We start from the raw sequence: 15,726 nt of genomic DNA on the forward strand, positions 1-15,726 counted from the left end.
CATGCATAATAAAAGAACTTTACAACTGCAGCGGTATTTTCAATATCTGATATAATGCTCAGTTGCGGATGTTCCTCCAACAGGTTTGTTTGTAGGGCATTAGTTGTTATTAGGTGATATTTTTGCTAACTGTAATACATAATCGGTATAACATGAACAATAACGAAAATTTGTAATGGACATTATGCCATATGTGACCTAGCTTCGTACTCTCGACAACTCAAAAACACAAAGTATTCTGTGTGGAAGAAAGTGCTGGGTCGTCTGTTTTATCTGTCTCCTGTTCTGTGCTCACTGAAAGCTAAAAGAATGATAGTAGAGCCTACGTTCCACTAGAAATCTCTGCTAGGCAACTTCAGGAGCATTGCATTCATTTATCTACCTACAGGGCGCAATTTTTTTTCACTGTGGATCAAACGTCGCGATGTCATTGTTCTCTCAAATGGACACAAATTAGGTCCAAGAGATGCCGAACATTGGTATAGAGTAAAGAGGAGCACTTTTTCATGCGGAAGAAGAAACGTTGAAGTTCAACTTCACATAGACAACGTATTGTTAGACACATACCGCAAGCTCTAATTGGACGAGGATGATAGCATGAACTCGTTCGTAGACTTGTAAGCGTCCAAATCAATTATAAATTCGCGTGGTTGGCAATTTCCTAAATTTGCTGGTAGAGTGGTGCGCACAAAGCAACTTGGCCTCAATCTGTGCAGTTGGCGCGGTAGGGGAGTGGCCGACGCTAGAGATGGGGGCTCAGTTGTAAACAACCACCGGACAGTAGGGGATCTGCTGTTCTAAAGCTTATGCTCAGACACATATCTCGCATGACCTGTATGCTGTCCGCGACCCTAAGTGAGCAGACAGCGATCCGGCTTGTCATGATGGGGGGCCCGTGTTCGATTCCCGACTGGGTTGGAGATTTTCTCCGCTCAGGGACTGGGTCTTTGTTTCGCCTTCATCATCATCATTTCATCCTCATCGAAGAGCCAGTCGTCGAAGTGGCGTCACCTCAAAAGACTTGCACCAGGCAATCAGATGTACCCGCTGGGAGGCTCTCGCCCCACGACATTTCATTTCACCTGTAAGCTAAAGGTACTGAGTCAGCAAACGATCTTACTAACAGGTTATGCCATTATGACCAGTAATTCGACAAATATAGACGTTCAAAGACAGTAGATCCTCGCTAACTTACGGGAAAAGAAATAGTCGCGTAAAGCAAAACAAATCCAACCAAAGGCCGATGGAAGGAAATTTCATAAAACAAAAAACTAGTAAAAATGTAGTATAGCGGACACTGTCACTGACAGCTTTACTGAAAATGAATAATGAAGAGCTTGTCTGACATGGAACCCAGACTGTCAGCCCCTGAGAACAGTTCGTTTATACTACCTAAAGATAAGATATTCTTTTCCTTGTTCTGCATTTTTACGAAGTAGTGAAGCCTTGGGAAGTACTTGTAACTATGAATTACTCTCTTCATTGAGCGAGTGGAATAGCTAGTTGTTCGTACAGCCTTCTCAAGCACAGTTTCAAAGACTTTTTACTTCCTCATTTTCCTCTTCAGACAAAATTTTCGTTGCATTGCATATAAGCACATAAACCTGATTGCAAAGAACTACCCTGAACCTATGGTGTTTGCAGTCTGTGGTCCCACACTGTGTAGTACAACACTCAAAGTGTCCAGGTCTGCAGCCGACAGTCATTTGAGGTGGCCGCCCCTTCAGAGCAAAGATAAAGAAAGGCACTGACTGCTGTTCCTTGTGTGCTTGTGTAGTTAAAGTTTTATTATTCCGTTACTTTTAACATCACTTGTTTCATGTAACTCTAGTACGGGCGCTAAAGGGCTTGTTGTCGCGCACCCACACCACCACACCCTTACCACCATCGTCGTCATCATCATCATAACTGCTTACCCCATGAAACACTGCCGAGAATCTGGATTACAACTCACATGAGTGCGCAGTCCGATATGGCCATGTCGCGCTCCATAGGCGATGAAATACCGGACAATTGTTTCTTCTCCATTAGAATTTTGCCGCCTCCTTTCGAGTCGAAAAATGGTTCAAATGGCTCTGAGCACTATGGGACTCAACTGCTGAGGTCATTAGTCCCCTAGAACTTAGAACTAGTTAAACCTAACTAACCTAAGGACATCACAAACATCCATGCCCGAGGCAGGATTCGAACCTGCGACCGTAGCGGTCTTGCGGTTCCAGACTGCAGCGCCTTTAACCGCACGGCCACTTCGGCCGGCTCCTTTCGAGTCGAGTGACAATGCAAGTGTACGTTAGCGATATTACCTACGGAAGTTATTGTAGGACAGCAATTCCTTACGGAAACGGTTAACACACAATTCGGCATGAAGAATGCTTAATAATCACAGGTTTTGCATGAATAATAGTAATATGTCCTGTACACAGACAGTGAACAATGAGAGCTATCCAAGGTATTAAGAAACGGAAAGAAACTGGAGGCGGTGCTGCTTCAACAAAATTACCAAAACTTGTGAGTAAAGTATCACAAAAAGGAACTTGCGAAATCCTTTACAGGGTCTATGAGGAGGAAATTTATTGTAAGAAAATTGTATATTAGTATAAGCATTCCTCTCTCTAGAAATGGAGACAGACCAGGCATTAAAAAACTCAGAGCTATCATCCTCGACTCTAAGATGTACAAGCCGTTCAGTGTACAAGATATTCACTAAATTGTCACCAAAAGCACAGAGAATGGAGAAATCAGTATAAATTACTGCTTGGTCTAGGACCTGTGGATCCTGAGAAAGTTTTTGACTCATTTCAGTAAAATGCCTACATTCACATAATGCATGTAGAAAGTGAGTTTATTTTCATGTGATTCATCGTTTCGAAATAAAGTATAATTTTAGTCAACTTATGAAACACATTTCTTTGCTTTACTGTTCTGTACTTTCTCATATCTACGCGATCTACCCATCTCATCTTCGGAATTATTCTAGAGCACCATATTTCAAAAGTTTCTAGTCCCTCCTTGTCTGAACTGCTAATCGTTCACGTCTTACCTCCATACAATGCTAGACTCCAGATAAGTACCTTCAGAAAAGTTGTGCTAACACTTAAATTTATATTCGATGTTAAACAAATTTCTCTTCTTCATATACACTCTTCTTGCCATTTCCAGTCTACATTTTATACCGTCTCTATTTTGGCCGTCACCATTTATTTTACAACCCGAATAGCAAAACTCATCAAAAACTTTTAGTGTCTCATTTCCTAATCTAATTCCCTCAGCACCGCCTGATTTAATTCGACTACATTCCATTATTTTTGTTTCTCTTTAATCGATATTCATCTTCTATACTCCTTTCAAGACACGGTGTGTTCTGTTGAACTGGTCTTCCAAGTCCTTTGCTACTCATTCAGAAGTACAGTGTCATCAACAAACATCAAAGTTTTTATTTCTTCTCCTTAAACTTTAATTTATGTTCCAAATTTTTCTTTTTGTTTCCTTTATGGCTTGGTCAATGTAGAGATTGAATAACATTGAGGATAGACGACAATCCTGTATAATTCCCATCTCAACCACTGCTTCGCTTTCATGCTCTTAGACTCTTATAAATGCCGTCTGATTTCTGTACAAGTTGTATGTAACGTTTCGCTGCCTGTATTTTACACATATTTGTCGAATTATTGGTCGTACTGACAACTTATTAATGCTCATGCTAACTGTAACTTGCAAGGTATGCGAGGCACAGGCGTCGAATGGCAACTGCACCTCCGCTACAGCTTGGTTTTCGTTTGTAACGGAGCCCCATCACTAACACTGCCCTATCCTTGGATGCACCTTCTGTGGAGCTCCAGCGAAGTTACTCTGCATGCACTCCACCCCAGCTCACTGCACACCGCAAGCCATGAGCACTACCATGGACGCAGGAATAGCACCATTGGATCTTTGAACATCTGACCGATGGGTACACGTGGGTACACACCACCGTCAGGGTACGAGTACATGACGTGATGCATCACACTTTGAAATATGGCACCAAGCAGGTGGCTCTTAGAGGTGTGCTCATGCTGGCGATATTTACATGCGATGAAGTGAGGGCCCCTTCAGATGTTCGCCATCGTATCTCGCCAGTGAACCAAATGAGATCCTACTGTCCAGTCTTGGGCATCCGTCAGCTTGTCTCCAGCTCTCCTCCGGCCACTCATACCTCCGGGAAACCAATACATCAAAACAGTTCTCCACAACTGTGTTACGATTGTTGAGGAACATATATTTGAATCCGTCACGAAAGCGATAGTGTGCGTTACATATTACCAGGTTGGCAACTGTAATTTAATTGTCCATCTGTGTCTACTGAATCGCCACCACATACCATCATACTCGGCCTCCACGTCGGACATCGGTGGTAGTCGCTACTCCCCATTTCTCAATGTAGTTATTTGCAACTGTATCGGTAGACCACCTACGGCAAATTCTGGCCGTAGAGACAGGTGAACTGTTGGTAAACTTCAGCGTTCCAGACATACTACCCCTTCTTCTCGAAATCCTGTGTCATCACATCCTCGTCGGCACTGTGCCCTTCCGCCTTCCAGCGTACTGCTGGCCTCCACGGGCTTCTTACACCTCATCGGCCTGTTAGCAATACGGCGGAAGTACGCGCATTACACGGGATTTTAAGTTTTATTTCACTGGTTTTATACAGTTGGTGTCTTCCGGATCTTATAATACTATATCCTACTTCGTGTCATCCAGCCTGGCTCATTCGGCAGTCATGCTTTGTATACCTTTTGGATGCACTCAATTTTGCCGGCCGCGGTGCCTGAGCTTCAGTCCGGAACCGCGCAACTGCTACGGTCGCAGGTTCGAATCCTTCCTCGGGCACGGATTTGTGTGATGTCCTTAGGTTAATTAGGTTTAAGTAGTTCTAAGTTCTAGGGGACTGATGACCTCAGATGTTAAGTCCCATAGTGCTCAGAGCCATTTGAACCATTTTTGCACTCAATTTTCTTACGACCACCCACAATTGTGGTTTGACTTTTAACGAGGATAACGTCCCAAGAGGTGGGAAATATAGGGAAATATAGCCACTGTAAACCTGAAGCTTCCTCTATACTGCCGTGAAACCGGTAGTTGCGAATGAAGAACCTTCAAACAGCTATGCGGCTTTTGGAAATTCTTGACTTTTCCACTGTTGTAATTTTTATGATAATTCGAATGGTTATTGAGTGTTGTTATTGTTATTCACCGGCCATACATTTACCATAACAACAATGAGTGACACGCGTAGAGGTTGCGAATAAGTCTTCTTAAACTCAAATGTTAACAGCACACGTGATGTTATATACGTCATAAGCTGCCTACATCGTACAGGTAAAAGTCAGGAGGTGAAAACATCCGTATGACTCGACAGTTTAAGCAGAGTACATCCCCATTTTGATTGCTACGGAATTACAGCAACGCAACGTGCACTCCACTGCATCCTGGTAAATCTTACTTGGCGAAGTAGTCTGCCCAGGTCTGGTAGTATTTGGACTGTAGCCAGCTGACGCCGTTCGTTCCGTTGTAGACTTTCATCCATCTGGGTGCCGACCAGGGCAACGCGTGTACCTTCAATCCGTTGCCCGCTAGCCTCTGAGCCGCCAGTATCAGTGGAATCTGCAATCAGAGATAACTGCTGTAGTACTGTGTCTGACAGTTTGTTTCAGCCACAATCCAAACTGTAAGTGGCGCACCTGTCATGTTTAACACGCTGGGTATTCCAACACTGACAACGCAGAACACCTGCTCATTTGTAAGCTTCGCGGTTCAGAATACGACAACGGCAACAACAGCATACACTCAATGAGAACAACATAGAAAACAAACTCACATACTTTATGGAGACAGATATTGGTTAAATACCTTGCTATACTCTCCAACACGTTTCTTCAGTACCCTTTAGCATTTCTTACAAGCCAGTGCTAAGCATTTGTTTTTCGTTATTACCATTATTGCTAGTGCTAAGTTGGCCTGGCCAGAAATATTTACCTGCTTCTATTGTACGTGATTTGCGTCTCATCCACAAAATGAGGATTAAATTCGAGAGTAAACTTCATCTTATGCATTTCTGGAAGCGCTGTGAGCACAGAAACTGGCTGGTAGGCACACTGTTAAGTACTTGTGACAATAAGAACTGTGAACGACAGCAGCGAATCGGTTCCTCGTTGTCTGCTATGGGGTTAATTGATTCTCTCACAGTTCTTGGTCGATATTTTAATAAGAATAAAGTAAACTTGTCTGTGACGTCTTAATCGGAAAACAAATTAATTTTTGCCATATACAGTTGATGTTCCTGAGACGCATACAGTGTGCGGGTGACTCAGGATCGAATGATGGCGCCAGTAAAAATTATACTCATTGCTTCGGCCAACATCATTATCGTAAATTTATTTTAGGTTGAGTGTAGATACATCCAATCGATAATACTGTTTCCCAGTCACAGTTGGTTAAGTTTATCAAATAAATTTTACTGTTCATAACTCATACAATTATTCATAGTTTATGATAAGCTACTACATAATTACATGCACTAAAATCAGCTCAAACCGCAATTACAGTAATTAGCAAACAAACTCCATGAAAATAAATGAGGTACCTAGGAAAGAAAGACAGTGTTCACAGCTAAATTTTATCGAAGCCAAACCCCGCATTAACTCAAATAAATAAAAGTCTAATGGACACAAAACGCTATGACCCTACGTGCATATCAGTAACGAGTTAAATCCGCACTGGCTAAATGAATTAAAAATCAGGCTCTGTCCAACTACTTCAAAGCGCAAATCAACTTCTCATGCTAACATACAAGTTCTACAGAACAACCAGCAGAAATAAAACAGAATCCTGACCACAGTAAAAAACGCCAAGAGGCCACTGAACCCACACGAAATATTTCAGAGTTTAACGAACGACGAGGCAAAAATTTCACCTAGAGAAAAGTGTGTGGCTGGATCACCACTTAGACAAGCACAGGTTCTTCAACTCAAATCTGAACAGTATGACAGTATGAACGAGCAAGGTGGCTGCCACACTTTTAATCCAAACTACACGCAGACACAAACACACACAATTTATGATCTCTCCACTATGTTATTACAGTACAAACATACATAGCATTACTTTCTAATAAGAATTTTCCTGTTCTTTCCACTGCTGCAGTCATAACTGACATAGCTGTCTTACTTTAGTAATTATGGGCAAAACTATGAAAATTAATAAACAATTAAAAAGAACAATTGTAAATATAAATCTTACAAACAACATATAATATATGATGTGTAATCAAGTCTGCCAATACATAGTGCCTTGCCAATCGTTTACGTGTCCTGTATTAAATTATCTGGCGAGTTAAATCAAAAGTTAAATAACACGTATCTTGCAGGCTAATTATTTAAGCTACTGCACAGTTGATGTGTACTGAAGACCGCTACAGCTTGATAAGTCGATCTCTTTATTACCACAAAAATTTTAGAATTTATTAATTATTTATTAAATACACATTCTCGGCACTGTAAGTTCCCACATATATTAATTACAAAGCATACCTACATACCCCCCCCCCCCCCCAAGAACCATGGACCTTGCCGTTGGTGGGGAGGCTTGCGTGCCTCAGTGATACAGATAGCCGTACCGTAGGTGCAACCACAACGGAGGGGTATCTGTTGAGAGGCCAGACAAACGTGTGGTTCCTGAAGAGGGGCAGCAGCCTTTTCAGTAGTTGCAGGGGCAACAGTCTGGATGATTGACTGATCTGGCCTTATAACACTAACTAAAGCAGCCTTGCTGTGCTGGTACTGCGAACGGCTGAAAGCAAGGGGAAACTACGGCCGTAATTTTTCCCGAGGGCATGCAGCTTTACTGTAGGTTTAAATGATGATGGCGTCCTCTTGGGTAAAATATTCCGGAGGTAAAATAGTCCCCCATTCGGATCTCTGGGCAGGGACTACTCAAGAGGACGTTGTTATCAGGAGAAAGAAAACTGGCGTTCTACGGATCGGAGCGTGCAATGTTAGATCCATTAATCGGGCAGGTAGGTTAGAAAATTTAAAAAGGGAAATGGATAGGTTAAAGTTAGATATAGTGGGAATTAGTGAAGTTCGGTGGCAGGAGGAACAAGATTTCTGGTCAGGTGAATACAGGTTTATAAATACAAAATCAAATAGGGGTAATGCAGGAGTCGGTTTAATGATGAATAAAAAAATAGGAGTGCGGGTAAGCTACTACAAACAGCATAGCGAACGCATTATTGTGGCCAAGATAGACACGAAGCCCATGTCTACTACAGTAGTACAAGTTTATATGCCAACTAGCTCTGCAGATGACGAAGAAATTGAAGAAATGTATGATGAAATAAAAGAAATTATTCAGATAGTGAAGGGAGACGAAAATTTAATGGTCATGGGTGACTGGAATTCAGTAGTAGGAAAAGGGAGAGAAGGAAACGTAGTAGGTGAATATGGATTGGGGCTAAGAAATGAAAGAGGAAGCCCCCTGATAGAATTTTGCACAGAGCACAACTTAATCATAGCTAACACTTGGTTCAAGAATCATAAAAGAGGGTTGTATACATGGAAGAAGCCTGGAGATACTGACAGGTTTCAGATAGATTACATAATGGTAAGACAGAGATTTAGGAACCAGGTTTTAAATTGTAAGACATTTACAGGGGCAGATGTGGACTCTGATCACAATCTATTGGTTATGAACTGTAGATTAAAACTGAAGAAACTGCAAAAAGGTGGGAAATTAAGGAGATGGGACCTGGATAAACTGCAAGAACCACGGGTTGTACAGAGTTTCAGGGAGAGCATAAGGGAACAATTGACAGGAATGGGAGAAAGAAATACAATAGAAGAAGAATGGGTAGCTTTGAGAGATGAAGTAGTGAAGGCAGCAGAGGACCTAGTAGGTAAAAAGACGTGGGCTAGTAGAAATCCTTGGGTAACAGAAGAAATACTGAATTTAATTGATGAAAGGAGAAAATAAAAAATGCAGTAAATGAAGCAGGCAGAAAGGAATACAAACGTCTCAAAAACGAGATCGACAGGAAGTGCAAAATGGCTAAGCAGGGATGGCTAGAGGACAAATGTAAGGATGTGGAGGGTTATCTCATGAGGGGTAAGATAGATACTGCCTACAGGAAAATTAAAGAGATCTTTGGAGAACAGAGAACCACGTGTATGAATATCAAGAGTTCAGATGGAAGCCCAGTTCTAAGCAAAGAAGGGAAAGCAGAAAAGTGGAGGGAGTATATAGAGGGCCTATACAAGGGCAATGTACTTGAGGACAATATTATGGAAATGGAAGAGGATGTAGATGAAGATGAAATGGGAGATACGATACTGCGTGAAGAGTTTGACAGAGCACTGAAAGACCTGAGTCGAAACAAGGCCCCGGGAGTAGACAACATTCCATTAGAACTACTGACGGCCTTGGGAGAGCCAGTCCTGACAAAACTCTACCATCTGGTGAGCAAGATGTATGAGACAGGCGAAATACCCTCAGACTTCAAGAAGAATATAATAATTCCGATCCCAAAGAAAGCAGGTGCTGACATATGTGAAAATTACCGAACAATCAGTTTAATAAGTCACGGATGCAAAATAGTGACGCGTATTCTCTACAGACGAATGGAAAAACTGGTAGAAGCCGACCTCGGGGAAGATCAGTTTGGATTCCGTAGAAATATTGGAACACGTGAGGCAATACTGACACTACGACTTATCTTAGAAGCTACAATAAGGAAAGGCAAACCTACGTTTCTAGCATTTGTAGACTTAGAGAAAGCTTTTCACAATGTTGACTGGAATACTCTTTTTCAAATTCTGAAGGTGGCAGGGGTAAACTACAGGGAGCGAAAGGCTATTTACAATTTGTACAGAAACCAGATGGCAGTTATAAGAGTTGAGGGGCATGAAAGGGAAGCAGTGGTTGGGAAGGGAGTGAGACAGGGTTGTAGCCTATCCCCGATGTTATTTAATCTGTATATTGAGCAAGCAGTGAAGGAAACAAAAGAAAAATTTGAAGTAGGTATTAAAATCCAGGGAGAAGAAATAAAAACTTTGAGGTTTGCCGATGGCATTGTAATTCTGTCAGAGACAGCAAAGGACTTGGAAGAGCAGTTGAACGGAATGGACAGTGTCTTGCAACTAGGGTATAAGATGAACATCAATAAAATCAAAACAAGGATAATGGAATGTAGTCGAATTAAGTCGGGTGATGCTGAGGGAATTAGATTAGGAAATGAGACACTTAAAGTAGTAAAGGAGTTTTGCTATTTGGGGAGCAAAATAACTGATGATGGTCGAAGTAGAGAGGATATAAAATGTAGACTGGCAATGGCAAGGAAAACGTTTCTGAAGAAGAGAAATTTGTTAACATCGAGTATTGATTTAAGTGTCAGGAAGTCGTTTCTGAAAGTATTTGTATGGAGCGTAGCCATGTATGGAAGTGAAACATGGACGATAACTAGTTTGGACAAGAAGAGAATAGAAGCTTTCGAAATGTGGTGCTACAGAAGAATGCTGAAGATTAGATGGGTAGATCATATAACTAATAAGGAGGTATTGAATAGGATTGGGGAGAAGAGGAGCTTGTTGCACAACTTGACAAGAAGAAGGGATCGGTTGGTAGGACATGTTCTGAGACATCAAGGGATCACAAATTTAGCATTGGAGGGCAGTGTGGAGGGTAAAAATCGTAGAGGGAGACCAAGAGATGAATACGCTAAACAGATTCAGAAGGATGTAGGTTGCAGTAGATACTGGGTGATGAAGAAGCTTGCACAGGATAGAGTAGCATGGAGAGCTGCATCAAACCAGTCTCAGGACTGAAGACCACAACAACACCTACATATAAGCAGAATCATTTTTACTCCCTCTTTAGCATGATACGATCTCTTTGTTACCACAAAATTTTAAAAGTTATTAATTATTTATTAAATTTCAGTTAGATACATATTCTCAGTTGAAAGTTCCCTCGCATATTAATTACAGAGCATATACATATATCAGCAGAATCGTTTTTACTTCCTCTTTAAGACGATATATCGTGCATCTCTCTACCTACAGTGGTCTGTTCTGCAGGTCTGCAGATGCAAATAATATAAATCTAGCCTTTGTGTGCTGACGTCGGAACTGACGTCACGTCCGCCGCGTTTGAAAGTTGACGGAAGTACACGGCCACGCCGCCTTTGCGGACCGCTTATACCCCCACACCTTCCCCTCGCCTCACTTTCACAACACAGTGCGTGAAAACCAAAACCCGCTCCAGATAAAGATCCGTCACTCGTACCCAGATATGATACGTCGTGTCACATACTCAGTGTTGTTGTTGTAGTCTTCAGTCTGACGACTTGTTTGATGCACCTCACCCCGCTAGTCTGTACTGTCCAAGCCCCTTCATATCTGCATAACTACTGACACAAACATCCATTTGAACCCGTTTAGTGTATCTGAGGCTACAGTTTCTATCCCCACACTTCGCTCCATTATCAAACTGACTATTCCTTGATATCCTGGATATTTCCTATCAAATAGTCCCTTCATTTAGTTGAAGTGTGCTATAAATTTCTTTCTTCTTCAGTTCGATACAGTACTTCTTCGTCAGTTATTCGAGCCATCTAATCTTCCGCATTTTTCTGTAATGCTGCATTTCAAAATTTTCTTGTCTTTTTGTTTGAAGTGTTCACCGTCCAAGTTTCACTTCTGCGCAAGGTTACACCGCAGCCTTCAATGAAGACTTCCTAATACTTAAATTTACATTCTGTGTTAACAAACTTCTCTTTTTCAGGAATTCTTTCCTTGCTATTGTCAAGCTGCATTTTATATCTTCCCTACTTCAACCATCATCAGTTATTTTGCTGCTAAAACAGCAAAACTTATTAGTTTTACTATTTCATTTTCTAATCTCACTCTCTTAGCAACGCCTGATTTAATTGGACATTACTCCATTATCCTTGTCTTGCTTATCTTAATGCCCAGTTTACACCCTCTTTTCGAGATACTATCCATTCCGTTCAGCTGCCTTTCCAAATCATTTGCCTTCCCTGACAGAATTACAGGGTCATTCTTATTTATTTTCCTTGAACACTAACTTCCTTTCCAAACTCCACCTTGCTTTACTTTACTGATTGCTCTATGTACAATTTGAATAACATCAGAAGCAGACCTCAACCCTTTCTCATTTCTTTCTCTACTGCTGCTTTATTTTCATGTCCTCTGGCTCATAAAACTGTACACTGGTTTCTGTACGAGTTGTAGATAAGATTTCGCTCCCTATATTTTACGCTTGCGAACTTAAGAATTTGGAAGACGGTAATCTAATCAGTAGTGTTGAAAGCTTTATCTAAATCCACAGATGCTGTAATCGTAGCTTTCTCTTCCTTTAGCCTGTCTTCTAAGATAATTCATAGGCAAACTGCCTATTGGCTTCTGTCTCGGGTTCCTGGGCCGACGTTCATCTAATGATTTTACTGACGTTTCACCAGCATGAGTGGCTGGCATTGTCCAAGCCTCACCCTCCATTGCCGGTGGTGAACTCAGGGTGTGTGACAGCAGCGTGACGCCTCTGTAATTTCCACATTTTCGTCGATTGCCCTTTCTTAACAGAAGGATGATGACTCCTTCACTCCAATCTTCTGGGATTTTGTTTTCTTTCCAAACACTGATAACACTCTATACAGCCAATTTAAGCCTAATATTCCAGCTGCCTTTATCATGTCTGAGCTGAGATCATCAAAGCCGGTCGACTTTTCATTCTGCATGCTCCGAAATACTGTTCCAACCTCACGCCATGTTAATGGATGTCCTTTGGTTGGACCTCATTAATTACTCTACAGTCATTGATGGTTTTGTTGTCCGCCTTCCATGTAGCAGCATGTTGAAGTACTTTTCTCATTTCATCCTGATGGTTTCCTCTGTTCATATTACGTTACTGTCTTCTGTTTCTAGCGCAAGGACATTTGCATATTCATTTCGTTTATTCTGTAGTGCTTTGTATAGTATTTTACTACTTCCATGACAATGTTCCTCTATCCTTGTAGTAAAGTTTTACCAGCACTTTTCCTTTTATTCCTAGATCAGACTTTCTACGGTTCGTTTCCTTCTCCGATAGTCCTTTGCTAGGTATTAAATTGCTAATTCATTTCGTCTATCATCTATCTTCTGTTTTTCATGGGTCTCGGAATTCCGCCTCTTTGAACCGCTTAAAGATTCTCTACGGGGAACACACTTCGAAGATGAGGAGAGTATCAGTCCTGTATTGAAAACATGGCTACACCTCCAGGGCAGGAGCTTTTACCAGCAGGGAATACATGCTTTTCCTCAACGTTGGCGTACGGCCATAGAACGTGATGCAGACTACGTAGAAAAATAGGACATGTACAAGACATGTTGATGTATAATGCCACCATATTCTGACTCTTAACAATAAATACGTTCTGAGAAAAAAAAAGTGGGACGTTACTTATTGAACGACCCTCGTAAATTAGGAATTGTTGTATTCTTCCATATAATTTATGTGATGTCCCCGTTTCTTCCCCTTCCTGGTTCTAAAAACCAATCTTGTTATCACTAATTCTTTAACTATTCCTGCCACTGTCAAAATTCACTCTCTGGCTAACTTTACTAACGCTGTTAGGATCACCGGATCAGTTATCCCGCGTTTATTCTCCATTTAGGCGTTATTACGTGTTCATACGACACATTATCCACATTGTTCCGAGAACAGAACTAACCGTCTCCTAACTGGGTCGGTACAATTGGCCCTTAGTAGTGTAGCCATCTGGCAAAACGTTTCTGTCAAAATTTCATTTTCTTCGATACACGGAGAAAATATTATGTAATCTTTCTTACCTGTTATTCCTGTTAGTCGTTTATTTCCAATCTGGTGGTGTGAATCTGTGGATTTCGCTAATAATTACAGTAAGTCTTTATCATTCGCACACCCAATCAACCACATAAATAACAACAATTTGCAATGACGCTTTCGAGTTTATTCGGTTCAGCTCTTATGGCCCCGTCCTCTTCTGTCTGCGGTAAAGTTTTTTTTTTTTTTTTTTCTAGATGCTGCAGAGATTCCCCTGGCAAAGGCGTCATGTGCGCTATGCACGCATTCAAAAGTCAACTTATGATTCGTTCAGAAATCATAAATTAAGATACTGCTGATACATGGTGAAATAACGCTCTGGTGGGCGGTTTTAGGGGTTTAAATCACATCGGGGTATGACCATGTGGTGCATTTGTCGTCGCACGGTGGCGCTGGCAGCAGTCCACATATGCAGAGGTGTGTTGGTGCATGTCAGAGTACGGTGCAGCGAGTAAGTGTGCAGACGTTTTCAGACGTGCTGATGGTGATTGTGTGTTGAAAATAGCTCAACGATTCCAGCACTCAGGAAACGTGTCCAGGCGCTACATGCGGGACGTCTACAGTGTACAACACCACCGCAGACGGCCAGAGAGTACTGCAGGTAGCTTTTCTCGGGACCTGGAACTGGAACAGTTGTCTCCAGACACACAGTGCACAGAGGACTGAACATAGATGGTTTATTCGGCCAGAGACCTGCAAGGTGCATTCCACTGGCCCCTGATCACAGGAGAGCCCGTAAAGCCTGGTGTCAGGAACACAGTACGTGGTCGTTGGAACAGTGGTCCCAGGTTATGTTCACGGACGAGTCCAGGTATAGTGTGAACAGTGATTCTCGCCGGGTTTTCATCTGGCGTGAACCAGGAACCAGATAAAAACCCCTTAATGTCCTTGAAAGGGATCTGTATGGAGGTCGTGGTTTGATGGTGTGGGGTGTGATTATAATTGGTGCACGTGCACCGCTACATGTCTTTGAAAGAGGAGCTGTAACAGGTCAGGTGTATCGAGACATCATTTTTCATCAGTATGTCCGCCTTTTCAGGGGTACAGTGGGTCGGGCCTTCCTCGTGATGGATGTTAATGCACGGCCCCACCGAGCTGCCATCGTGGAGGAGTACCTTGAAATAGAAGATATCAGGCGAATGGAGTGGCCTGCCTTTTCTCCAGACCTAAACCCCATCGAGCACGTCTGGGATGCTCTCGGTCTACGTATCGCTGCACATTTGTAAACCTCTACGAGACTTCTGGAGCTCCGACAGGCACTGGTGCAAGAATGGGAGGCTATACCCCAGTAGCTGCTCGACCACCTGATCCAGAATATACCAGCCCGTTGTGCGACCTGTGTTCGTGTGCATGGTGATCATATCCCATATTGATGTCGGGTACATGCGCAGGAAACAGTGGCGTTTTGTAGCACATGTGTTTCGGGACGTTTCTCTCAACTCATCACTAATACCGTTTACTTACAGATCTGTGCGTGTGTGTTCCCTATGTGCCTATGCTATTAGCCCCAGTTTTGTGTAGTGCCATGTTGTGTGGCACCACATTCTGCTATTATCCTTAATTTATGAGCACGAGTGTGTACAAGCTATGATGATCGTGGAACTGAAGTCTTGATTCTTAAGTGTAAAGCAGGTACATATAATCGTATAAATTACCTTGTATTCGATGTCTTCCGGCTGGAGACTAAAGTTCTTTAGGGACGGGTCAGGAGTCTTGCTGTCGTCGTACGTGTAGTTGCGCACCGAGAAGTCGGTGCCACCCATGGGCACGCGCACCAGCGAGTACCGCGAGCTGCCATCGCTGTTTCCGAAGTAACTCCTGCAACACAGCGCCGCCTGT

At 42.3% G+C, this 15,726-nt stretch overlaps 1 protein-coding gene across 1 annotated transcript in view; it reads right to left on the minus strand.

Moving 5' to 3' along the window:
- The window catches only part of LOC124776202 (lysosomal acid glucosylceramidase-like), a 133,189-nt gene that overhangs the window by 42,502 nt on the left and 74,961 nt on the right, over positions 1 to 15,726 (minus strand). The window contains exons 4-5 of the mRNA XM_047251036.1: positions 15,543 to 15,705; positions 5,480 to 5,640 (exon numbers count right to left, since the gene is read on the minus strand). Of these exons, the coding sequence (XP_047106992.1) occupies positions 5,480 to 5,640; positions 15,543 to 15,705 (324 nt within the window). The remainder of the gene's footprint in view (positions 1 to 5,479; positions 5,641 to 15,542; positions 15,706 to 15,726) is intronic.

This window comes from Schistocerca piceifrons, chromosome 2 (assembly GCF_021461385.2).
Source record: "Schistocerca piceifrons isolate TAMUIC-IGC-003096 chromosome 2, iqSchPice1.1, whole genome shotgun sequence".
NCBI classification, from domain to species: Eukaryota; Metazoa; Arthropoda; class Insecta; order Orthoptera; family Acrididae; genus Schistocerca; species Schistocerca piceifrons.